The following is a 24,657-nucleotide window of genomic DNA, read 5'->3' on the forward strand; positions in this document are numbered from 1 at the left end:
TAGAATTGTTTTACAAAACTATATATATATATATATATATATATATATATATATATATATATATGCGAATATTGGCAAAAATCCACCAACTACATGTGTGCCAGAACAAACCAAACAAACAATTATTGGCTTTTTGTGGGAACGTGAGCATATGCCCACTTGATTTACCCTATTCAATCATCTTCACTCTCTTTATCTCTACCAATCTCCGAATCTTAAGACTTCCGAAGTGATCCTTCACTTTCTAGGCTTTGATCCCATCTGTTTCAAAATCTAAGAAAGATACTTCTTTCAATAATACTAATAGAGGAGATACCATTTTTAGTTTTTTTTTATACCATTTTTAGTTGTTTTGTAGGTTTTCAAAAATGGAGCAAAAACTAGCGAGGAAAAGGCTAGTGTTGGTTCCCATTCCAGCACAAGGACATATATCTCCAATGATGCAACTTGCGAAATCTCTTCACTTGAAGGGTTTCTCAATCACAGTTGCTCAGACCAAGTTCAGTTACTTCAGCCCTCTAGAGGACTTCACTGATTTTCAGTTTATCACCATTCCAGAAAGCTTACCGGAGTCTGATCTCAAGAATCTCGGGCAAATTCTGTTGGCCCTTAAGCTCAACAAAGAGTGTCACGTGGGTTTCAAGGAATGTCTGGGTCAGCTGTTGATGCAACAAAGTAACGACATCTCATGTGTCATCTACGACGAGTTCCTCTACTTTGCTGAAGCTGCAGCTAAAGAGTTTAACATTCCATCCGTTATTTTCAGCACGACAAGTGCCACGGCTTTTCTTTGCCGCTCTGTATTCGACAAGTTCTTAAATGGTACTCTACAACTTCTCTGTTTCCATTTTGCGCTAGTAGTACTGTTTGTTTGGCAGACGCAGCTGCCTGCGTTCATATTCTGCGTAACGAATATGAGGAAAACGCAGCTGCGTCTGTCAAACGAACAGCACTAGTGTCTAAAATCTTATAACAAATATGATTTTTTAACTTTTTGCAGAGTTAAAAGTAAAGCAAGACGAGCTAGTGCCGGAGTTTCATCCCCTGAGGTACAAAGACTTTCCGGATTCACGTCGGGCATCGTTAGAAAGCATAACAGAGCTGTACAGAAACGCAGTTGACAAACGGACAGCTTCCTCCGTGATAATCAACACAGCGAGCTGTCTAGAGAGCTCCTCTCTGTCTTGCCTGCAAGAATCACTAGATATTCCGGTGTACACTATAGGCCCTCTTCACATGGTGGCCTCAGCTCCCACGAGTCTGCTTGAAGAGAACACGAGCTGTATCGAATGGTTGAACAAGCAAAAGCAAAACAGCGTGATATTCGTGGGTTTGGGAAGCTTAGCTTTGATGGATATCAATGAGGTGATGGAAATGGTTTCGGGATTGGCTGCTAGTAACCAAAAATTCTTATGGGTGATCCGGCCAGGGTCAGTACGCGGTTCGGAGTGGCTAGAGTCCTTGCCCGAAGAGTTCAACGAGATGGTTTCGGACCGAGGTTACATAGTAAAATGGGCACCACAGAAAGAAGTGCTTGCTCATCCTGCAGTAGGAGGGTTTTGGAGCCATTGTGGATGGAACTCGACGCTAGAAAGCCTCGGGGCAGGCGTTCCTGTGATCTGCAAACCGTTTACCGGTGATCAGAAGGTGAACGCGAGGTACTTGGAGTGTGTTTGGAAAATAGGGATGCAAGTGGAAGGTGATCTAGACAGAGGAGCGGTAGATAGAGCAGTGAGGAGGTTAATGGTTGGCCAAGAAGGAGAGGATATGAGGAAGAGAGCCGTCAGTTTGAGGGAGAAACTAAGAGGTTCCGTTAGAAGTGGAGGTTCTTCACACAACTCGCTAGAGGAGTTTGTCAACTTCTTGAGGCTTCTCTGAAGAAAATTACTCTCTATTTGATTCACCGTAACTTGCCAGTGAAAACATAAGGTTAAAATGTCTTATGCTGAAGAAAGCAGGTGAAAAAGCGGATGACAGGCTTGGCTGGATATCAAGAAATCTTTTTAATTTTGTATGCTAGGAGAATCTTACTTTTCAAGGATAAAATCAAACGGGTGACACAAGTTATATGAGGATAACGCTGTCACTGAATGTGTGATGTGCAGAGAATAATATATTAATGGAAATGATTTTTTTTAGTAATAGATAGAAGTATGACCCGTATACGGAGATGAAAAGGTCTTAAATTATTATATAGATCTCAAAGTAGAACCATACGTAGCTGAAACCAATAACTCAAATCAGCAAGAAAGAATAAAAAAGAGTTTTCGCTTTTGTTGGAATGTCACTTTCTCCCTTGTGTAGGAAGTTCATTGGTACGTGGCTCTCCAGTCCAATGAAAGGCTATTACTTACAGAAAAGAAAAGGTCGTCATATGAGAGACAATTTGATTGGACAAAAAAAAGCTCTCCTTTTAAAAGATTTAAACTGATTCGTATATTGAAAGTAAATAAAGATGAAGATTGTGTCTGACGCCATCTTAAAGAAACAAACCCTTAAAGCAAAGAAACAAGACATGAGCGACTTACCTCACAATCTAGAAAATGAGTACACGAAACTTGACAGAAGTCCCCAAGTATGCATTGTCTTCCAAGAATACTCATTGGTCTAGCTTCGACATGATATGTTGTATGATCTCTCCTATGGTTAAGAAAACTCGGCAAAAGATAAAGACATATTGATGCGGGACACAAGTCAAGAACCTGTAACAGTAATCAAAGTACGATCAAGACCTGGGAAGATGCGAAGGATTCAAGAACGGTATAACTAAACCAGAAGAAATGGATTATTCTGAGAAAAGCAAAACGTAGGGAGAAAAAGGCTTCTGAGATGGATAAAACTTACTCGAGTATCAGCAAGTACCATATCTTTTGCAATTGCAATACATTTACAAGCAAAATGTGGTTAGGTAAATAGAGACAAGACATGTATTTACCAAAACCAATGAAACATGAAAATATCACTATGGTGCTGACTATCTTTTCTACTGACAAACTAAATGCGTAGAATACTTGTGAAGCACTAGGCTACATATGGCATTAAGCACACATAAAACTACCAAGTCAATGCACATATCACTCACTCTTAAGAACAAAAAATTCTGCTACAGTCATTCAGTGTTACTTAGTCTGTATTACATAATATATCTCAAAGTCACATTACAACAAATTTCACCTTTCTTGATGTTAGCTTTGTCAAAATGCTCTGAACAAGTGATTTAAAAGCCCTAGACTTTATTATATACCATTTGTAGCAAAGACAAGAAACTTGAAAAAGTTTCAACCAAATCGTGTAAGAAGAATATTATTAACTGTACTTAAAAAGATAGAAACTTTGACTAATAATTACTATAAAGTTCCACGAGCAAAACACAAGCTCACCAATTCGATTTCATTTTAATTCTCATTCGCACTTCTACCCCCAACAGAAGGATAAGACGCCATGGATCCGAACTTGTTCTGCTGCATCATATATGGATTCGCTTCATGATGATGCTGACGGTTCTGATGATAAGGATCATGACCGTGACTCTGGTGATGATGATACCCTTGCATACCCATATGATGCGCATACACAGGCATCTGCATCATCGGCGGCTGCGGCGCTGCTCCGTACGGCACACCCGCCGATACATTCCCTTGGCCGTTACCGTTACCGCCTCCGAGTTCTTGGAAGCTCTGAGGAGGCACGGGCGTGGAGGAGAAGAGCTTGTCGGAAGAAGACGGACCTTCCGTCGTCAGCCCCTGCATCCGTTTGAGGTACAGCCTGTACTTCTGGAGGTGGGACGCGACGTTCTCTCGGGTCAACCCTTCCACGTTCATCAGCTGCATAATCGTCTTCGGCACCGCGTTCTTGACCCCTAGGTGAGCCACCACGTCGACGAACCTCTTGTGCAGCTGCGGCGTCCACACTAAACGCGGTCGTTTCAGCGTCTTCCCGGTTGGATCTTCAGTCCCCGAATCTCCCTCCTCCGCCGCCGCCGCCGACGGGGAGAGATCCACGCCGTCGCCGGATGTCTTCTGTTTCTTCGAGTCCGATCCTGGGCTGCTCGATCCGACTCGATCCTCCTCCTCCTCGTCCTCTTCCTCCGCCGCGACGCTGTTGTTGTTGTTGTTGTTAGAGGAAGAGGTGTTGAGACCTGAAGATCCGCCGCTGCGGAGCGAGGAGAAGGTCGTCTCCGATGCGCGGTTCACGTCTTCGATGGTGCGGCTCTTCTCTGGAGTTATACTGAAAGCCATGGCGAGATTCGGAGGAATCAGAGAGTAGGAGAGAGATGTCAAATCGTCGTCGCTAGGTAGCCCCATCTCCCATTCGAGAACCCTATCTCCGTCGCCGGAGACGTCGTAATCGCTCATCCTTACTTCCTCACCCATTTGGATTCCGAATCGGAGATGGGGAGAAGAAGAGATTCGTGGAGGAGTTTTGGTATTGTGTGACGATGAGCAATTTTGCAAAAGAGAGAAGAAAAGTAAAGCAAAAAGATAATAATAAAAGAGAAAAAGCGCACTGTATAGCTTCCAGATGGCTTCGTGTAAGTGCCAACGTGGACGAGTTAGCTAGATATTTTTGATCTTCTTCTTAATATCTCCGACCGACTAACGCTTAAGATATTTGATACGACCAATCTCTTTTTAACACGTCACGAGAGCACGTTTTTGATAATACGCGCGTTGTAGGCGATTAAACACGAATTACCAAACTGGGTACGTAAGATGAATCACGTGGATTAAGAAGGTCCAAAGCAAGGTAACGTGGTGGGGTTTTTTTGGTAATTTAAGACTGACTTACCCCTTGACAAAAAAAAAAGACTGACTTACCAAGCTGCATGTGTTGGCCCGAGAGAGAAACCGGGCACAGCGGTGGGTTCGTCCAGCTGGAGAGAGAAAGGAGGAGAGAGATTCGGTGATGAGTTATGTACAGTCTTGACACGCAATACGATATCTCAGCCGTTGGATCATGTTTTTAGATATTTATAGAAGCGTCAAAGGATCAATCTAACGGCACAGAATGGAAAGGAAGTCGCAATTAAATCAAAACGAGATATAGGAAGGTGTGGCTCTACGGCTCTGTCCGCTTCCACAGCATTTCGGGTTCGATTGACATCTTCGTAATATTGAGATAATAATAAATGGGCCTGTGAGCCCGGTCCATAAAATATCTAAAGAAATGTCTCTTTCGTCCTTATCTTCTTCTTCCCACGTCTCCTGCTACAACTGTGCAAAATTCTCACTCATCTTCTTCGAGTGACTGTACTGGTTAGGGTTTATTCGATTGCACTTCGATCTCGTAATCTCTCGGATTCCTCCCCCGATCTAGGTCAATGACCTCACTACTCCTCCTCAGAACACTCCCTCTCCTCCGCAGCGGTTTTCTCTCCCACCGTCATCAAGCAAGCATCGCAGCGGCCGGGTTTCTCTCTCGCCGTCAGCGTCTGCTGTGTTCCCTTGCCGAAAAACCACAGTTGCGCGAGGATGATTCTCCCGGGGAGGAAGGCTCTGCCACGGCGGCGATCAGCTCGACGCCGTCTCCCGGTGGTGACAACTGGCGTTTCGAAGATCCTGATTATCGGAAGTGGAAGAACCGGGAGGCGGAGATCCTTCGAGATATTGAACCTGTCGCTCTTCTCGCCAAAGATATTCTTCATTCGGATAGGTGAAACTTCGTTTGGTGGAGTTGTAGTTATGATTAGAATGTTAGGTTAGATCAGCTGCGCCGTTTTCTACCACTAGCATGATAGAACTGATTGAATCTCCTCCAAAGATATAGTGCCAATGTTTTGAATTACAATTACAATTCCAATCAAAATTTAGAATTTTTCTTGAAGTGCCTGGAACGAATTCCTCATGCTCTACAGTAACTGTACCATCACCATTTGTTGCATAATCTTCAGGTTATAGTTTCATAGCTTCTTCCAATATAATCATTACGTGTGCTACCAAACTGCTTTGTGGAGAAGCAGACTCTTGGTAGTTGGTGGATGAGCTTTGATTGGATTATAGCTGTGTTTGCAGAATATAGATGCTCTTGTATCTTCAATTTACTCTACTGGAACTAGATGAATAGGCCAAACAGGGACTGTTTTTAAGTGAACTATTGAAATTCGAAGCTAAGCTAACTTTAGTGCATGTGCGTTTTCGTGAAGAATATTTTTGCAGTCTTAATGATTGGAGTATTATTTTTCTTTTTTTTGATAAGCAGGTATTTGGATGGAGAACGCTTAGACTTTGAGGATGAGAAAATTGTCATGGAAAAGCTTCTGGCTTATCACCCCTACTCCAAAGACAAAATTGGCTGCGGTCTTGATTTTATAATGGTACGTGAATGCAGGCTGCCTTATATCTATCTTTCTTTCAGTGATAGCTGTGCTTTGGAATGCTTATGACTATAGGGATGTTATCATAAGCTAGCAGTGTCTAACTTGTTAAACTTGCGATTTTCTTTCTTTATGTGCTTATGAGTGTCTAACTTGTTAATGGCAGGTTGATCGGCATCCTCAGTTCAGGCACTCGAGGTGTCTCTTTGTTGTGAGAACAGATGGTGGATGGATAGATTTCTCATACCAGAAGTGTCTTCGAGCCTACGTTCGTGATAGGTACCCGTCTCACGCGGAGAGATTTATTCGTGAACATTTTAAGCGTGCTAGTAGCTAAATCATAACTGGTTCCTGCTGTAATACCGTCCGACTCATCATCAATAGCAAGCAATTCTCATTTAAATTTTGCTGCTTCCCCCCCCTTATTGAAGAAGTTACACAGAACGAAATCAGTTGTATGTAAGGCTTTGTTGTATAAAATTTGGAATGGCTCTCAATGCATTGGTAGGCTTGAATCAATTAGAATAAATAGCAGATACAGTGCATTTGATATATGAGAAATAGAAAATGGAAACAAAAGCAATGGATCTTTAGTATTTTTACTTTTGTCAGATATATCAGCAGCATGTTCATTAGATCTTCAAGTCCATATGAATTGGGATGAGCAAATAACCGGAATAAGCAGGTAAAAGAAGAAGTATCGATTAGTGCACAAGTTCAAGAGGAATAAGTGACTCGTAAGAGCACCCTCAGGGAAAATATCTAAATCAGTTTAAAACTCCCAGTAGTCAACCAAGAAAGACTCTTTCTCAATTTCAGGAACTCATAGAGACCTAATTTGATTCCAGCCTCGCGCCTAACCCACCTACCCACTCATAAAATAAAATCCGGTGGGTTTCTATAGTGAGCTCACTCACCCATGTGGGTAAATATTTTATTATGGGATCTGACACCAAAATATATAAGATATCTATATTATTAAAGTTTGGAAACGAGTATAGTATTCTAAATGAAAATTGTTTGGAAACATGAATAGTAGTATTACATCTATATATATATAAAATAGAGTGTTTCCTTCCTGTTAACACATCAGATGCCAGGTCATAAATTCAATCGCCGAGCATCTGACATGTGTCATCTATTAATGAAACGCAGCGATTCAATAATTTTGGTTACCGTTCAGGCTTTCTATTGGGCTCAATGTCACGTTGTGTTTTGCGGCCCAGAGACCACTTCACCCGACGGAAACCTTAATTCTGGTTGAGATGCACATTCCAGAGAGCACATTCGTGTTCTGCGTTTCTCATCGATCGGCTGAGACGATGACGTTCCAGTTCCGTAACAGAGGCGTTGTAATTTCTGCGTCTTTAATCTCATTGTCTTTAATCCCATTAAATCAGGCGCTCATTACGATCTCTTCTGTTGCGTTGTTCATTCTGCGATTTCGTGTATAATAGGTTCGTATCTCACATCTGCGAATCGCGATCTCGAAATCTCTCTGTTATCCTTCTCCTTCATATTCATCTCTTAATACTCATCTCTCTGTTCTTCTGTTGTCGAGGCGAGGCTTCTGAGATTCTGGAAAATTAGGAATATCAACCGTGGTGGGGAGCATATGTGAGCTGATCTGCTCATGGTTGACGTTAACGTGAGTGATTTTCCCCCGTCTATTCTTCTATAGATCTATTGTTCTGAGTTAATATTTTATGTCGTACTGTTTGTATTTCCTGGGAACTTTAATCTGTTCGTGAATACTGATTGTGTTTCTGGTGAACGTGAAATTTGTTATTTGTTTTTTTAACTGATATTTTTAATACCTTAGTTGGTCTGATTTATTATCCTCAGCGAACTGTATCGTCTTTATTGGCACTGATATGTTTTCCGGTGAACTATATCCTGTTGTTTAGTATTGATTTTGATTTCCTGTTCGGTTGCGTTGATACTGATGATCTGTTAAATTCATTCCGTTAATTAGCACTAATATATTCCCAAATGTATTTGTTTGATTAATCCTTCTATTCTCTCTGACTGGCCTGTCTTCGTGTATACTATCTCCACTCTTCAAAGTTTCCAATTTTACAGTGGATAAACTCTTACACTGTCTGTCTTTGTTTTTTGTTCCTTTGGATAGTTATCATTATCTTTTTATCAGTCATGTGTTCTCTTCTATGGGTTTAAATATCAGTGATCAGGTATTAGTTATCGTTTGTAAAAGTGTAACGTTTTCAACTTTTTCGTCATTATGGTGTGCTATGTTTTTTTGTTAAACTTTGGTAACAGTGCCTTTGCGTCGTTGCTTTTGACTATATGATCTTACTTTCAAATGTTTTGCACACAGATGTTGTACTAGGAAACTAATAAGTGTTTGGTCTCATGCGTTTACATTCAAACAAAGACCATGATGAGCTACTCTCTCATGGTCAAACGGTCCAAATATCTCATGGTAAGGACATTGCCACACACACTCTCTCTCTCTGTTTGGTTGTTTGGATGTGACATGATATTTGATTGGGCGGAGCAGGAAGCTCAAGTGGCCGGGTGTGTTCGACGTCTGAAGCAGAGCGGTATCTGGGCAGAAGAAGAAGTGATAGAACGAAGGGATATGGGGTCTAGACCTCCTATGCAAACATTTTCAAGCAATGTGTATTTATTGAGATCTGATTGGTTTCACGGACCCGCTATTGCTGTCTGAAATTGTAGGGAGATACTAAATACGTCGAACAAACGTGATATGAGTTTTGTGTTGTGATTGGAAGAAGAGTTGTTTGTTTGTTTGAACAGGAGAAGCGTCTATAACTTTGAAACGAGGCAACATTCGACATGGTGTAGAAGAAAAGGAAGAATTCCTCTGACTTCTCCGAAGTCATTATCTTTCATTCAGTTTTAAAAACATGCAAGTGTTTAACAGTTTTCGAAACTGCCTCTATGCATTTGTTTTGGTCATGTAACAAATCTTATATATAAAATAAGCGAGTAGTACGAGAGGAATTATGAATCTTAAAATATTATTTGCTTAGAGCCTTGGCGTCAATTATGAGATATGTGTCTTTCTACGATGCAGGTGTATATAAATATGTAACATGATGATATTTCTAAATATTACAATTGATAAGTGTTATAGAAAATAATATTTAATTTGCTAAATCAAAAGAAACTGACCACATTGATCTTATTGTCTTCAACTATATGTACGAAGATCTCAATTAATAAAGGGAAATTAGGTATAATAACCAAAAGAAAAAATATAACTCATTCACTAGCCAAAAACCCACCCTCTCTCACTTTCTCTTTCTATTTCTCTCTACTCTCTCCCAAAATCTATTTTTTTTGGTTATTAAGCAAAGAAACCCATCAATAAAAAGATGTTATTTCAAACTTACTCAAAACCAAACAACCCAATCACAAAATACGACAAATGACAGTCGATAACCATATAAAAATCAACGTAGATTAATTACTCAACCGCTTCATTACTAATATACATTTTCACCTACCAACAATCTATAAAGTGCAAATTCGGCACTGAAACTAAAACACAAGAATTAAACAAAATCCAATAATCACCAAAACATACAATGTTTAATACTGTTACATATAACTTTCTAAACTATTTTATAATTCACATCCCGTCCGTAGGGCGGGCCGATCCTAGTTAATTGTATTTCTATATTTCATTAGCTTAATAATTTTATTAATTATATTATCTTAACGTTAATACACATCATTAATTATATTACCATAATAATAATAGTGCAGATTTTTATTTATTAGTTAATCAATATAGATTTTGTGCCAATTATAAAATCAAAAATGTAAATAACTAAGTTTTATATATGGTTAAATGTTTGATTTAGTAAAAAAAAACTATTTTAGTTTCAACGGTGGAAAATAACGTAATCAAAAACATTATTCAAAGCCATGTTTTATGAATAAAATAATAACTTAAATAAAAAAAAATATGTTACATTTATTGTCACTTAATTTTTCATTTAATATAATTATTTTACTAAATAAACAGTCTTTTATCAGTTTATAAAATCAGTTAGGCATGAGCATCTAGACTATTAAAGCATAATACTTCTTATGAATATGGTCCTTACTTTTCCAATTAATTACCAATATTGTATGTACCTTTTCGCCTGCAGTATTTGCAACAATAAAAAGTCATTATTTTGCAATTACATTAAAGAGTATTTAATAATTCAGTTCTTAGCATTTTTTTAAAAAAAATTGTTTCTTAAATATTTACGCCATAACTTTCCAAAAAATTTTCACGTTATTAATTATTTGAAAGCATTTATTAAATGAAACTTTAAAATAAAATCAAGTTGAAATAACAAATGATTAAATCAACAAAATCATAATACGAGTCTAGATTATCTCAACTTCTTAAAAATAGTTAAATTTGTAATAATAACTAAAACACATAAACTAAATTTAATAAAATTATAGAAAATGTTTTAAAACGCACAAATAATTTTTTCAATACAGAGAGTGTTAAAGATATAAAATATTTTATTTAAATTAAAAACAAATCAGTGTAAAATAAGTTTAACTTCGGGTTCAATAAATAAAATATTTCAGCTTCAACCGGTGGAAAATAACGTAATCAAAAAAATTATTCAAAGCCATGTTTTTATGAATAAAATAATAACTTAAATAAAAATAGAAATGTGTTACATTTATTTTCACTTAATTTTTCATTTAATATAATTATTTTACAAAATAAACAGTCTTTTTATCAATTTATAAGATCAGTTAGGCATGAGCATCTATACTATTAAAAATTAGCTTAATAATTAAAAGGAATAGGAATGAGTAGGCTCTAACTGGTGACCATTGAATTAGGAATATGAATGAATAGGAAATGAATGAATAGGAATAAAATTAATGGAATTAAAAAGAATATTTATTACTTTTGTTCCATATCAATTTTGATAAGGAATGCTTTTGTTCTATTGTTCCTTAAAATTTAAGGAATGACAAGGAATCAGACGGAACAAAAATTCCCTATAAATGTGTAATTTTTAAGGAATGAGTGGGAATAGATGATTCCCCTTGGTTCTCTATGTCACCAGTTATAGCCTAAAGCATAATACTTCTTATGAATATGATCCTAACTTTTCCAATTAATTACAAATATTGTATGTACTTTTTTGCCGTCAGTATTTGCAACCAATAAAAAGTCATTATTTTGCAATTATACTAAATAGTATTTAATAATTCAGTTCTTACCATTTTTAATTTTTTTGTTTCTTAAATATTTACGCCATATTTTTCTAAAAAATCTTTCACGTTATTAATTATTTGAAAGCATTTAATAAATGAAACCTCAAAATAAAATCAAGTTGAAATAACAGATGATTAAATCAACAAAATCATAATACGGGTCTGAATTATTTCAACTTTTTAAAAAATAGTTTCTTTGAAAATAAAAACTAAATCATATAAACTAAATTTAATAAAAGTAAAGAAAATATTTTGAAATGCACAAATAAAATTTTCAATACAGAGAGGGTGGAAGATATAAAATATTTTATTTAAATTAAAAAACAATCAGTGTAAAATAAGTTGAACTTCGGGTTCAATAAATAAAATCATATTACGGATTAGAATTATCTAGATTCTTCAAATATTTAGTCATATTTAAAATAACAAAAATAAGTCATAAAATTTTAAAATATATAATTTATCAAAATTCATAGTTTTTATTACATAAATAATTTTTCCAACAAAAAATATACCCGCCTTTTTTAAGGGCGGGTTAAAATCTAGTTACTATTATGATTGGGAAGGAAAACCCAACTCCAATCCAAGTTGTTCAAGACAATTAGATACCTAATCTTAATCTGTAATAGCAACGATATCTCCATGTTTTGTCACCAAAATCGTTCCCACTGCTTGTGCTGCTAAAGATATGAGAGCGGAGGAATAGTGTTACAAATTACTTAATTAATTAATATTAGATAATCTAATCATATCTAGTTCCCGACTTCAAACTAGCACTTTCTAATGGGAAATATCTTTCACAACTTCTACTAGACGTGCCATTTATGTCCGAACCGAACCAGCAAACCAACTGAACCGAAGTTTTTTGGTTTTTGGTTTTTGGTTACGATTTTGTTTTGGTTTAGTTGGTAGAATTTTAAAACATAATTTAGTTTTCGGTATGGATTTCAAATTTTTTTAATAAAAATTAAAAAACCAAAATAACCGATAAATCAACTGAAATAACCGAATTTGCCCGAAAATATTTGATTTTTAAGAAAATTATATTGGAGTAGTTAACCGAAAACCAAAAAGAAAAACGGTTATATTCAGAAATAAAATAGAAACCAAATTAACTGATAATCAAACCGAATCAAAATTTAATTCGGTTAATTTCGGAATTTGTTTTCAAAATTTCGGTTAACCGAAAACCGAAGGTTCGGTTTCGGTTTTGGAAAACCGAAATTGAAGGCCAAACTTCTGCAGATCAAATTCTTCACAGAACATTTTTTTTTCACGTTGACAAAAAAAGATCTAATGTCAAAGGAAAAGACTGAGAAAATACCTTGAAAGCCTTAAAAAGCCCAATCAAACCCAAAATCCCCTATATATTATTGTAGGAGCACTCATAAAGATTAACCTTGTCTTCATGTGTTAATTACAATGTGCCATTTCTTATGTGTCACTCCCAAATTCACTCTCAACCTTAACTTGAGAAAACCCTTTAATTGCTAGGAATATTACATTGCATTGCCATTGCTTTATATGTTAGACTTTTATTATAAGACATGATACAAAATTAACCATTTTTGGAGGTATGTCAATATGAATACGTTATGATGTCGTATGACAATTATTTCCTTAAATGTTTTTTTCTAGACACGTTATTTACTATGTTTATGTTTATGGAAATATGTTTTCATTATGTCTACCAATTGTTTCTTTAAACCAACTAATCATTGTCGAAAATATTAGAAACAAAACCATCCATGCTAAAAATGCTACCAATTAGAAATTATTGTATTCTTCATGCGTGTTAAATTTACGAATTTTATACAAATCTTCATGCTGGCTGTAGGGTATTATATGGTTACATATATTTGAAGATTTTATACTTTTATAGTTTTCTTTTGTTAATGCACGAACCACTGCGTATATGAGTTTCATATGGTTTTGTAAAATAATAACAAAGTTAATTGAATCACATTTGATGCTCATAATGTCCTAAAGATGGTATTGCCTATGACGGATTTTCAAATTGATGTTACCAATTAATTATGAGATTAATCAATCATAATGCGTTTCCTAAAGTTTAAAAATCATAACACTCTAATTTCCAAAGTATCATGGATTGATTATTTAAAGAGTTTTATTCCACCAATTATACTGTTGGTCAAGGCATTTTCAATGCCGAAATTGATATGATATTAATTTTACCATATCAATCACCCAATTATGATTCAATGCCATGAATTATCTATTATTATAAAAAAAAGGGGACTCTCTTCTCCTTCATCCATGTCAAATAATAGTGTTACCAGAGAGAGACACGTGTCCAAAACACAAATCCAATGCGTTTCATTAAACTCTCAGCTACATGGCTTTTTATTTAATATGGGCCTTACATTTTTTCAATTCGGCGAGCCCATTAATGAGTTTCACCAGTTGTAAAGACCGTCGTTTCCGTATTAGGCTTTTCATCTCCTCCGCCATTAGATGTCGAGACAGAACCAGAGTTCTTAGAGAGTTGATTCAACTTCTTGCTAACGCTCTATACCAATTACAGATTCCCCATCTTAAAGTCATTCTTAAATCATCACTCGCTATCTACCTTGAATGCGATCTTCTTCATGCGAGGAGGCGGTATAACATAAAAGGGTAAGCTTTCCTACTATCACATCCATCTTCTCATTCCCTCTAAACAAGAAAGTAAACGTTATCGAGAAAAATGACTAATGCAGCGATCTTCCTTCCAATCTGAAGACCGGACGATGCTCCTCCACCTTTCAAGTCCGGTTTCTCCGCTTCTGGGAGGCCAGGAACGTCCGACGCGGCGGCAAACTCATGGGAGTCGACATGTTGCTGCTTGATTTCCAGGTTTTTCCTGTTACCCCGCTTGAGTTTGTTATGTTCCTCCGTTGGATTTCAATACTAGATTGGTTTTTTTTACAGTACCGGCAACTTCCACGTTCTCAGAAGACGCCATTCCAAAAGACGTGTACTCTATCTATTATCTCCGATTGGTGATTTTAATCTTATAAGTTCTGTTTCAGATTGATGACTGATACATTCAGTACAAACATTTGTTTTAGTTTGAGAGTTTCTCTTCAAGTTAGTTAGTGCTTTCAACTGTTGTTTACGGTTTAAGGTCAACGGAGTCTCTAAACTGTTTTTTTCATTTGCTTTCTGCAGCAAAAGCTCCTGCGACGCTTCGACCATCAAGTACTCCTCTACACAACAACATCAGAAATGAGGGTTAGTCTCCTTCTTTAGGTGTGCCTGATAAACTAGAGAACCAACCGGTTAGTGAAGAAGCTTGAAGTCTAACACAAAAAAATAAATTTGATTTATGCACGGAAATCTCTAGACGAGGGTTATGATTCTGAATTGAGTTTTTCCATGAGCATCTTATATTTCGCACAAGACATGAAAGTTTATGTTTTCATGAACATCTTACTTACTCAGATTTATATGAGATGCTGAAAACATGACCTGTAATTTGGTCCTTTGTGAGTCGTTGAACCAACCTATTGGTTTTCTTTAAACATCTGAATTTTCCTGAGCTAAAACCTTATTTTGACATTTTTTCAGATTTATAGGAACTTCTGCCCGGAACATGGAAGACCTTGACAGTACACCGAGGCTGAGAGCTATCTTCAATTTGTAGAAAGAACGCTGAGGAAGAAACATCTGCCTCCCATTGCACTAACTACACTCTGTGAGAATACACTTTCCCCTACAAAATTTTCCTTTTCCTTTTGTGAAGCCCTCAAAAAAAAATACACCATGGAATCCATTGGTTTGATTCACTTTTGTACAAAATTTATCTATTCTCTGTTGATTTGAAGGTTCTTTTTTTTGGTTTAGCGAAGCACTTGATCGTAGCTTTGTCTACAAAAATGGCGCTAGAAAACATCTTCCCAGAGCTCTATTTATTGATCTGGAGCCCAATGTTCTCAATGAAGTCCGTAGGGGAACTTTCTGTCAGCTTTTCCATTAACCTCTGGAACAACTTGGCCGGAGACAATTATACTGGTGAGGAAACCATTTCACTATCTCTTCTTCTTACTGATTCGTCAAATGGTGATAAGAAGTTATGTTGTTGCAGTTTAAATGGAGATTGGGCACTTTGTCTAGATGGTGTGAGAGAACATCCTGACAACTGTACTCGCTTGCAAGCATTTTGATCTCAGGTTTCTACTGCTGCTATAAAGCCTTACAACACTGTTTTCTTGCGGCGTTCTCTATTTGAAAAATCTATCCATTTTCCTAAATTTTGCGAGCTCAGTGTTGCGGTTGTGGTGCGTTGAAGTTTTGAGCTAGAGATCTCCCTCAAATGTCTCCATTTTTTCTTTCCTATCTCGAAGTCACCATTGCTCTTTTTGCTGGTCAACCTAACGAATCTGGAACATATTAATGAGAACCACAGGCATGAAGGAACATAAGGAATTGGTAATGAGGAATCTGGCGAACCCGCCAGCAGCACAAAGAAAGGGCCAAATTGCGGTGGCGACGGAATCAGAGAAGATACACAGTGTCTTTACGATGTGTGATTTGATTGGATTGGATGATCAGAGTGTTAGTAAAAGAGATAATTTTGGGGCTTAAATATTTGGTATCATGCAGTCTTGATATTCTTACGTTTTCGGGTTAACGGGAAATCTTTTTCAGCTCTTAGCTTTTATCAATCATCTATATCATGACCTAACCTTAGTTATCTTTATTATCTACTTTTTGGAGATTAAAACCTTAGTTTGGTCTACATTTTTTTTATCTGTATTCTTATAACCTTAAAGAAAGGTTGGTGATATTATTTTTTTAACTTCGGAATCAATATATACTTTTGCATTTCTTATATAATGTTCTAAATTTATAAAACCACTCATAAAAAGATGGGGTTTATACATAAACTAAACGATGATTTGATGATGTAGTAATAAAAATTATGAACTAGAAACTTTGCATGGATAATTTTAGATTCATGTATTATAATTTTTACATGAACCATTTTCAGATTTAAAATTCCATGCGGATATTTCGTGCAGACACAATTATTTATTACAGAAATACTTTAGGATAACCCTAAATATAAGATCAAGGTATATAAGGATTAAAATGATCAAAAATGTTTCGTTAAAGAGATAAATATACATTTATATCTATAGGTTAACTAATAAAGACTTCAGGGTTTAGAGTTAGGGCGTAATGATTTGTGATTGAAGTTTAAATTTTTTATTAAATAACAAATAAATATAAAATTTTGAAAAATATTTTCAAAAAAAAAAATTTGGAAAAAAATAAAGGAAGTAGAAAAATTTTCAAAAAATAAATTATAGAAAATTAGAATTTGAAAACATATAATCTGAAACTATAAAAAATATTTCTTTATTTATTTATTTCATTTATTTATTTGTATTTATATATCTAGGGTATAAGGATATTTTATTTATTAAATGAAATATTTTGGTCATTTTCCTCCTTAAAATTTCTTTTTGTGACAAATACTTTAAAATTGTCTATTTAAGAAAATTGTCCTATTTATTAATACATTTATTTTCAAATTTTATATATACCTTCAAATTATTTATATATGACAAATTCTCTAACAAAATAAATCATTAAAAACACTGAATAATCTATTTTATAATATGAAATCAATTTTTACGTGACTGCAATTTAGCTATGAATTTTTCTATTTTTCCTTTTTATGATTGATAAATATTATATCCATTTAATAGTTATATAAATTATCTTATATTTTAAAAATATCTTTGGGGCTAATTATTATTATATTAATTTATAATCAGTTGTCTAATTTAATAAATATACATAATTATTCATTAAAGATATCACTAAATTTAATTACTCTATCTTTTAACGTAATAGTTCGAATTTAAAAATCACTTCAAAAATAATAGTATAAATTTAGCAAAATAGAAATCATGAGTATAATACTAAAACTTTACGAAAAATATATATTTTTAGGAATATATTATTTTGTTTACGCATGAAATAATTTGTCAAACTTTATATAGTTATTTTAATCAAATACTAAAAAGCTGTATTTAACATATAAAAATGACAAGTTCAAAAAAAAACATATAAAAGTGAGAACATGGCATGCAAATCGAGCTAATTCATCTGTTTTGCATGTTATTTAATTGATGCATCCAAGAAAACCAGCAGTCGTGGACTAAGAATCTTAGTCTAAGATTCATGCTTCCTCATCTCTATACGATCATGTATACGCCTTGATAGCTTGAGATTCAACAAGAAATATCAATGTTGTTTCATAGATTGAGAAGAACAAATATGATGGTTGTTTACTGTTTGGTGGTTATGATAAATGGATTAGGTTGGACTGAGCTAGGCTGGTACTGGGGTTGATAAAATGTTTAGATTTTTCTTGAAAAGATTCCAAACATAAAGAATTGTGAATATTGTAAAATGGATAGAAAGCAGAGAGTTGTAGCATTTCAGTAGGCATGGACCGATAGACATATACCTTAAAGGTTACCTGAATCGTAGCTTTGGTAATTTCTTTTACTTAATCAAGTAGTATTGAGAAGACTAAGTACTAAAACAAAGGCATAGCTTGCATAACTTTAAAATGAAAAATCTCCATATTATTTAATTAAGTAATATCACTAAAGAACTACAATGAGATGTAACTATGCAGAATAAAACAATAAGATGATAGAAGAAGTAAAAAAATAGAAGAAAGAAAAAGCGAAACTCTTTAAAAATCACAAACACAAAACTTTCTATCTATCTGTTACAAAATTTTATCACAATTTCAACAGTGTAGAAAGAAACAACAATAACATATGTTCACTGACATTTAACATGTAAGTAAATGTTGCATTTAACCACCACCAGCTTAATATTTTAGATATTATAAAATATGGTTCTAAATAAGCTAAATCCCATGTACAACTAAATGTCTAATTATATTGTATTATAATGTTTAAATAAAAACATGCGCCAAAAGACGCACATCTAGAATTCATGAAGTAACCTTTTAAGACCTCATTATAACATAAATACCAAAACAAACAACAACAATTGTTTATAATAGTAACTACTAAGATTGTCCAAAACAATTATAATAACTTTGACAGAGAGTTCTTCTAAATTAAAACCTCATTCTCCACTATTTATAAACACTCACAGAAAAAATAGTATTAGAAAACTCAATCTCATTTTTATCAAATCCGATTGGTTTATGGATTTTATAGTATTATAAAACTGAAAACACTATAACAGCTTACAATTCAAGACTAAAACATCAAAATATTAAGAATTCAATTATTTTTAATTATATAGTTGAAATTTGGTGTATGCAACCTAATCATATTACACCGAATTCAACATAAAAAGAGATTGACACAAAATTACATCTTTTATAAAATCCGATCCATCAAATCCCGCCCGTAGGGCGGGCATATCCTAGTTTACCATATTTAAACGAACCTCTACATATTTAAATACCTCACCTCAACCACAGACCTGTACACAACCACTATATTTGGAACACCACCTCTCTCAATCTCGAATGGCTGCCGGAAACGATGATGAAACTGAAAAGCAAAATTTTCTGTTTAATACTCCTCGAAAATCAATTGCCGAATTGGTAGACTGTCGTCAGGTAAATGCCACAAGTTTTATGTTACTTTCTTGATTTAATATTAAAGTTACTTATTTTAAAAGTTGATTATGTATAAAAGGTGGAGAGGTGTATTGTTATGGGCACAATTCACTTTAAACGAAAAAAAACAATAGAGATAGGGCTGTTCTTTACTTTAAATATTGCTAACTATTTTTTATTATTCACTTGAACATGATGATTCAGAAAATTCTCAAACATTGAAGGATTTTCCAACGTAATCTTCCAGCCCAATGACGTACCAGAAACTGATGCTCTCAAGAAAAGGTAATGTTTTATTTCGTCTCATCTATTCCGTTATGTGATTTCTAACTTATCTTAACGTTTTTGATATCCTTCGTATAATGTTTACAAGTATTCTTAATTTGTAGACCCACTTTCTTTTTTTTATAGGATTGCAAATGAAGAGATATTTTCTGAGCAATTGGAAATGACTAAAGCAACTTTGGGAGGGATTCCATTTTTAAAATTATAATTAATTTTTATCATTTTCCACTATTATGTTCCCTATTTTCTGGACCTTATATTATGAAAACAAAATAACATCATCTATTTTCGTTTTATCTCAACTTATTTAAAGTTGCGGTTTAATTTGTTTGTTCATTTAGTTTATTTACATTTCTAAAATCTATGCAACCTAAGATTTTATACAAATATTAAAATAATTTGCCTAAAATAATAGTAATGCAAATTACTTACTCCTGAACCGAACTGCTACATAGGCTATTATATGTTATGAAATATATGTCTCAAACTTATATACTTTATGTAAATATATAGTTTAAATATTAAAGTTATATTAAGTATACTCACTCCGCGCAGAGCGCGGATTATCACCTAGTGAACAATCTATAGAAAGAACACACAAACCTTTGTATGTCCAAAAGAATCAAAGATTAGCGAGGAACGAACGAACAGAATATACCTTACTAAACAATGGGTCCACCATAAAGTGATATATAGTATATACGTATATAAACTCGTAATTTCATTGGTGTTAAAAAAAAAAAACTCGTAATTTCATAAAGTCATGTTTTGGTCAACAAGAAAAACATTTAGTTGACCGAAGAAAAGTTAAATCAGAAAGCATCTAGTCTGGTGAACAAAAACAAAAAGAAAGCATATAGTTTCTGTTGACCAAAAAAAGCATATAGTCTCTAAATTTACATTTACAAAATGTCAACATAAGTTGTTGATCGTTATGAAAACATAGCACATATTATATCATTTCCAAAATTCAAAGATTTCTTATACATTCCACATCAAAAGTGAAAATATGTTGTTGATCGTTATGAAAACATAGCACATATTTATATCATTTCCAAAATTCAAAGATTTCTTATACATTCCACATCATAAACACTTTTTAATACTCCTAATCTACAGCGTACTTCCTTTTTATTTTTTTAAACTAAAGCATACTCACCCTGAAACGACAACGTTTCGTGTTACTTACCCAGGAAAATTAAACAAAGAGAGACGACCTTGGTGGGTCCCCACGGAAACTTCTCCGAAAGCTCTCAGCGTTTTCTTTCAGGTTTCACATTTGGCGTCATCTCGCACACGTCAATGACGCTCTTTCACTCCAGAACCACCGTTAATAACTCACGGTCAAACAACATTGTCACGTGTTATAACCGTCTAATCTAACGCTGTGAACACTCACCAACAAAAAAAAACAGCGTTATATAACCAAACGTTTTTTTCTTCTTCTTTCCTTCACTCATCATTATCGGATCCTTTCACCAGCAAGCAACACAACTTTAAAAGCTATGATGCCTTCTAGGTCGGCGACACCAGCAGCAGCAGCTCCTCCTCCAACGACGTCGTATTGGTGTTACAGCTGCACGCGTTTCATCAGCGTTTCCACCGGCCAAGACGCAAACGCCGGAGGATACGCCTCGTGTCCTCACTGCAACGGTGGATTCATCGAAGAGGCCGAAGATTCCTCCGCCGCGGAAGCACCGGCTACGACACCGGTGTCTCAGTTCGAGGATGGTCACAGATCTGTAATCAGACGGCGGAGATCCGACCGCCGCACTTCGTTTAATCCGGTGATCGTCTTACACGGAGGAGCCGGCGGCGAGAGAGTCGAGAACGACGACGGCGAAGATCGACGCCCTTACGAATTCTATTACGACGATGGATCCGGTTCGGGTCTCAGGCCGCTTCCGGACTCCGTATCCGAGATCCTGATGGGATCCGGATTCGAGCGGTTGCTCGAGCAGCTGAGCCAGATCGAGGCGTCGGGAAACGGACTCGGTAGATCCGGGAACCCTCCGGCGTCGAAATCGGCGGTAGAATCTTTGCCCCGAGTCGAGATCGGAGAGATTCACGTCAGAGCGGAGGCGAACTGCGCGGTTTGCACGGAGGTTTTCGAGGCGGGAGCGGAAGGGCGGGAGATGCCGTGTAAACACGTTTTCCACGGCGATTGCATCGTTCCTTGGCTCTCGATACGGAACTCGTGCCCCGTCTGTCGGTTCGAACTGCCTTCGGATCCGGTTGGACGGAGGAGGAGGAGTAGCGAGGAAGAACACGCCGCCGCCGTGGGGATGACGATCTGGAGACTCCCCGGGGGTGGATTCGCCGTCGGGAGGTTTAACGCGGGGGTGAGAGAAGGGGAGAGGGTTTTGCCGGTGGTGTTGACGGAAGTGGACGGTGGTGGGCTGGGGAGTGGTGAGGGTCCGAGACGAATCTCTTGGGTTAGGGATCATGGGGCGGCGGAGATTAGCGGAAACGGCGGTGCTCGCGCTGGTAGGTTGAGGAGAGCAGCTCGGGGAGTGGTTTCGTTTATGAGGAGGATGAGACCTAATCGTGGCTCTTCTTCCAATATTGTTGATTTGGATACAAACGGTGAATCTAGGGTTATGAATCGATCGACGTCGTTGATCAGAAGAATGTTTAGGTGAAGAATGTTCAAATTTTTGTTACGTTTTGATTTAAAAATGTATATAAATTTAGATGAACTATTTGGAACATAAATAGTACTTTGGTGTTTCTCTTTTGTTGTTCGATTAATTTTTTTGTCAGTTTCATCAAAATTTATGGAAAAACATAATGTCAAATTCATTATTGTTATTAAAAATTATTTCTTCAGTTTCAGATTTTGTTGGCTTTATTTAGTTACCAATCAACTTGTTTTTCTGATTCGAAGAATGTGAAATAGTTTCATTTGTTCAGGAAACGAACTGAGGTCTCGATTTCATCATATGTACGTAAACCCTACAGTTGTTCATTTAGTTTACACATTATTCATAGGTTCAGTAAAGTTGAACCGACATATAGTTGGCATTATTCTCAAATTCGTCACTACATGACACATCGATCATTACCAGCTAGCTGATCATCTGAATTATTCTCTTGAACAAATATCAAAATAGAAAAAAATCTAAAGGATAGACTCTACTACACACGGTCAAGACAACCTTTTTTATTCTGGCGAAAGCTATCCTCTAGGGTGGTCCCAAAAATAAGATTATTGTCGGATCCTAATAAAAGTCACGACGTTTGCTTTAGATAGCCATCTAAATGTGTAATGTAATTCAGACTCGATCGATGTCACCGCTGTGTATGTATATCACTGTTTATATGATGTAAAGAAATAATTTCATGTGGAGGTTCTTTTCATAATGTAGCATTTTAAGCGACAGCATAAATCAATTTGTATAATTTTGTTATAAAATAGATCGGTCATATATACAAATACAAGATCAGTCAGAGGCAAATTCTTATTTGCCCCTATATCTCATATGTCAATCTCTACAGGACACATTTTTGTTAAGTAAAGATTTTTTTATATAGTTACACATGTGTTGTTGTGTGTTAGGTGAGTCACTTAAGACTTGCCGGTTGCTTCCAACTATTTTCTTTTTGTCACGGCCATGGGAATGGTTTCATTTTCATTAGATGTATTCTTGTGTCAAGAGGTTCACAACAATAGTAAACTACAATTTGCATAAAGTAAGGTCTATATTATTGATGAGAAACATCCCACATCGGAAATATAAGAATTATTCTACTACTATATAAAGAGTTAGGGCCAATCCACTAATGGCCAATTGGTTTTAAGTGTGAAGCCCATAATTAACCCGAATCTAACATGGTATCAGAGCGATAAGATCCTTTGACCTAATTTACTACAACTACTACTATACCGTTGTTGGGCCCTCTGTGGATGTTATTCCACAATTGTCCACGCTTCAGACCTAGATGTCTGAGCGTGAGGGAGGGTATTGATGAGAAACATCCCACATCGGAAATATAAGAATTATTCTACTACTATATAAAGAGTTAGGGCCAATCCACTAATGGCCAATTGGTTTTAAGTGTGAAGCCCATAATTAACCCGAATCTAACATATATATCTCTATCTTTTTTTATCATAACATTCCTACATATGTTTAGTTAACCATTTCATTACTTGACCAATTCCATATTACTTAGGCAATTCCATTTACTTAACATATTCCAAGATAATCAACCTTTAGTTAACATATTATAAAGATACAATTCATCTCTATCCATAGAGTACGAAGTTTTCGTTGCACACCAAAATAACCCGCTTTGATACCACTTTATGACACTACACACATAGTTCCCCTCTTGTGTTCCCACAACACGGTTTCTCTAGGAATGTTGATCCATCCTATCCAATGGTCGGGAGCGTTTACTTTAAGAAAATTGAAAGGTTTGTTTACTGCATCACCGCATGACATATCTTCATGTTTTGACCTTATTTGTATGATATTGTGAATCACTTTTCAATCGACCAGATATTATTGCACTAATCAATTTAAAGCACATTTTACTATGAAATTCATTCTAGTTATAATCAAAAAGATAAATATATTTCGATGATATAAAATAGTCAAATCAATTCTTATAAAAAAAATTCATATATACCACCGTATACCAAAATTGTTATGTTACAAGTAAAGTTTATGTGTTCAAACCAATAATTTTCTTCTTGATAAATTTTATTTTCTAATATAACCTGTAAATATTATATTAAAACCATTACTGGTTATGTAACAAAAATACAGCATTAATTTGCATTTGAACACACTTCTAAATACTAAATATAAATGTGGAAACACTATGGCATAATGGTCAAGATTTATATATAGGTTTCTATACCAAGGTATATGGTTCTCAACTTTGTTATTCGAACCGAAGAAAACCAAAATAACTGAACCAAAACCGAATAGATGTTTCTAAATACTCGAACGAATCGTAGATCTTTAGAACCAAAGAACCCAAAAACCGAAATACCCAAACACAGAACCGAATGCTCAAGGCTAATATAGCCTATTTGCTAGTATATAAACTTCTTACCGTCTCCGGAACGGAAATGTAAAAACGGTACAGAAAGAAAATGAACTGGCAAGATTACATCAGGTGACCTTAATGTCCAACTCCAACAATGAGCTCTTACGTACTAGTATATCAACTTCTTACAGTGTCAGGATTA

General features: G+C 35.5%; 4 protein-coding genes and 2 long non-coding RNA genes across 13 annotated transcripts; 5 read left to right on the forward strand and 1 right to left on the reverse strand.

Annotated features, from left to right (window-relative positions):
• Window positions 1-166: 166 nt before the first annotated feature.
• Window positions 167-2,142, forward strand: LOC108812786 (flavonol 3-O-glucosyltransferase UGT76E12). Its single transcript, XM_018585138.2, has 2 exons — window positions 167-822; window positions 1,001-2,142. The coding sequence occupies exons 1-2, from the start codon at window positions 369-371 to the stop codon at window positions 1,876-1,878; spliced, it is 1,332 nt and encodes a 443-aa protein (XP_018440640.1). The 5' UTR covers window positions 167-368; the 3' UTR covers window positions 1,879-2,142.
• A 25-nt stretch (window positions 2,143-2,167) lies between these two features.
• LOC108812787 (transcription factor LUX) lies at window positions 2,168-4,502 on the reverse strand. 3 transcript variants are annotated; one of them, XR_001943505.2, is made up of 3 exons: window positions 3,381-4,502; window positions 2,529-2,702; window positions 2,168-2,343 (listed from the first exon to the last, which is right to left on the reverse strand). XR_001943505.2 is itself a non-coding variant. In XM_018585139.2 (2 exons), the coding sequence occupies exon 1, from the start codon at window positions 4,371-4,373 to the stop codon at window positions 3,396-3,398; it is 978 nt and encodes a 325-aa protein (XP_018440641.1). In that variant the 5' UTR covers window positions 4,374-4,502; the 3' UTR covers window positions 2,419-2,702; window positions 3,381-3,395. The 3 variants fall into 3 exon arrangements, 1 of the variants encoding a protein (XP_018440641.1); XR_001943506.2 differs by having other exon boundaries at window positions 2,168-2,349; XM_018585139.2 differs by lacking the exon at window positions 2,168-2,343 and having other exon boundaries at window positions 2,419-2,702.
• Window positions 4,503-5,193: 691 nt separating this feature from the next.
• LOC108812788 (protein DCL homolog, chloroplastic) lies at window positions 5,194-6,865 on the forward strand. Its single transcript, XM_018585140.2, has 3 exons — window positions 5,194-5,652; window positions 6,199-6,313; window positions 6,480-6,865. The coding sequence occupies exons 1-3, from the start codon at window positions 5,321-5,323 to the stop codon at window positions 6,648-6,650; spliced, it is 618 nt and encodes a 205-aa protein (XP_018440642.1). The 5' UTR covers window positions 5,194-5,320; the 3' UTR covers window positions 6,651-6,865.
• A 726-nt stretch (window positions 6,866-7,591) lies between these two features.
• Window positions 7,592-9,344, forward strand: LOC108811735 (uncharacterized). Its single transcript, XR_001943361.2, has 3 exons — window positions 7,592-7,961; window positions 8,652-8,756; window positions 8,835-9,344. It is a non-coding gene; the product is annotated as an uncharacterized LOC108811735 (long non-coding RNA).
• Window positions 9,345-14,020: 4,676 nt separating this feature from the next.
• LOC130495995 (uncharacterized) lies at window positions 14,021-16,343 on the forward strand. Of its 6 annotated transcripts, none has more exons than XR_008935033.1 (8): window positions 14,021-14,179; window positions 14,263-14,398; window positions 14,474-14,562; window positions 14,714-14,776; window positions 15,113-15,239; window positions 15,389-15,556; window positions 15,630-15,714; window positions 15,810-16,343. It is a non-coding gene; the product is annotated as an uncharacterized LOC130495995 (long non-coding RNA). The 6 variants fall into 6 exon arrangements; XR_008935031.1 differs by having other exon boundaries at window positions 14,474-14,544; XR_008935032.1 differs by having other exon boundaries at window positions 14,474-14,519.
• Window positions 16,344-20,873: 4,530 nt separating this feature from the next.
• LOC108805607 (E3 ubiquitin-protein ligase RDUF1) lies at window positions 20,874-22,289 on the forward strand. Its single transcript, XM_018577530.2, has one exon. It carries the CDS (start codon window positions 20,960-20,962, stop codon window positions 22,094-22,096), a length of 1,137 nt encoding a protein of 378 aa, XP_018433032.1. The 5' UTR covers window positions 20,874-20,959; the 3' UTR covers window positions 22,097-22,289.
• The last annotated feature ends 2,368 nt before the right edge of the window (window positions 22,290-24,657 follow it).

The sequence above is a fragment of the Raphanus sativus genome, chromosome 6 (assembly GCF_000801105.2).
Source record: "Raphanus sativus cultivar WK10039 chromosome 6, ASM80110v3, whole genome shotgun sequence".
Taxonomy (NCBI): Eukaryota; Viridiplantae; Streptophyta; class Magnoliopsida; order Brassicales; family Brassicaceae; genus Raphanus; species Raphanus sativus.

Bases quoted from the DNA above. Each gene is read 5' to 3' on its own strand.
- LOC108812788 (XM_018585140.2), top strand. From the start codon at position 5,321: ATGACCTCACTACTCCTCCTCAGAACACTCCCTCTCCTCCGCAGCGGT. The intron at 5,653-6,198 runs GTGAAACTTCGT...TTTGATAAGCAG, and splicing joins GATATTCTTCATTCGGATAG to GTATTTGGATGGAGAACGCT. The intron at 6,314-6,479 runs GTACGTGAATGC...TGTTAATGGCAG, and splicing joins GCGGTCTTGATTTTATAATG to GTTGATCGGCATCCTCAGTT.
- LOC108812787 (XM_018585139.2), bottom strand. From the start codon at position 4,373: ATGGGTGAGGAAGTAAGGATGAGCGATTACGACGTCTCCGGCGACGGA.
- LOC108812786 (XM_018585138.2), top strand. From the start codon at position 369: ATGGAGCAAAAACTAGCGAGGAAAAGGCTAGTGTTGGTTCCCATTCCA. The intron at 823-1,000 runs GTACTCTACAAC...AACTTTTTGCAG, and splicing joins ATTCGACAAGTTCTTAAATG to AGTTAAAAGTAAAGCAAGAC.
- LOC108805607 (XM_018577530.2), top strand. From the start codon at position 20,960: ATGATGCCTTCTAGGTCGGCGACACCAGCAGCAGCAGCTCCTCCTCCA.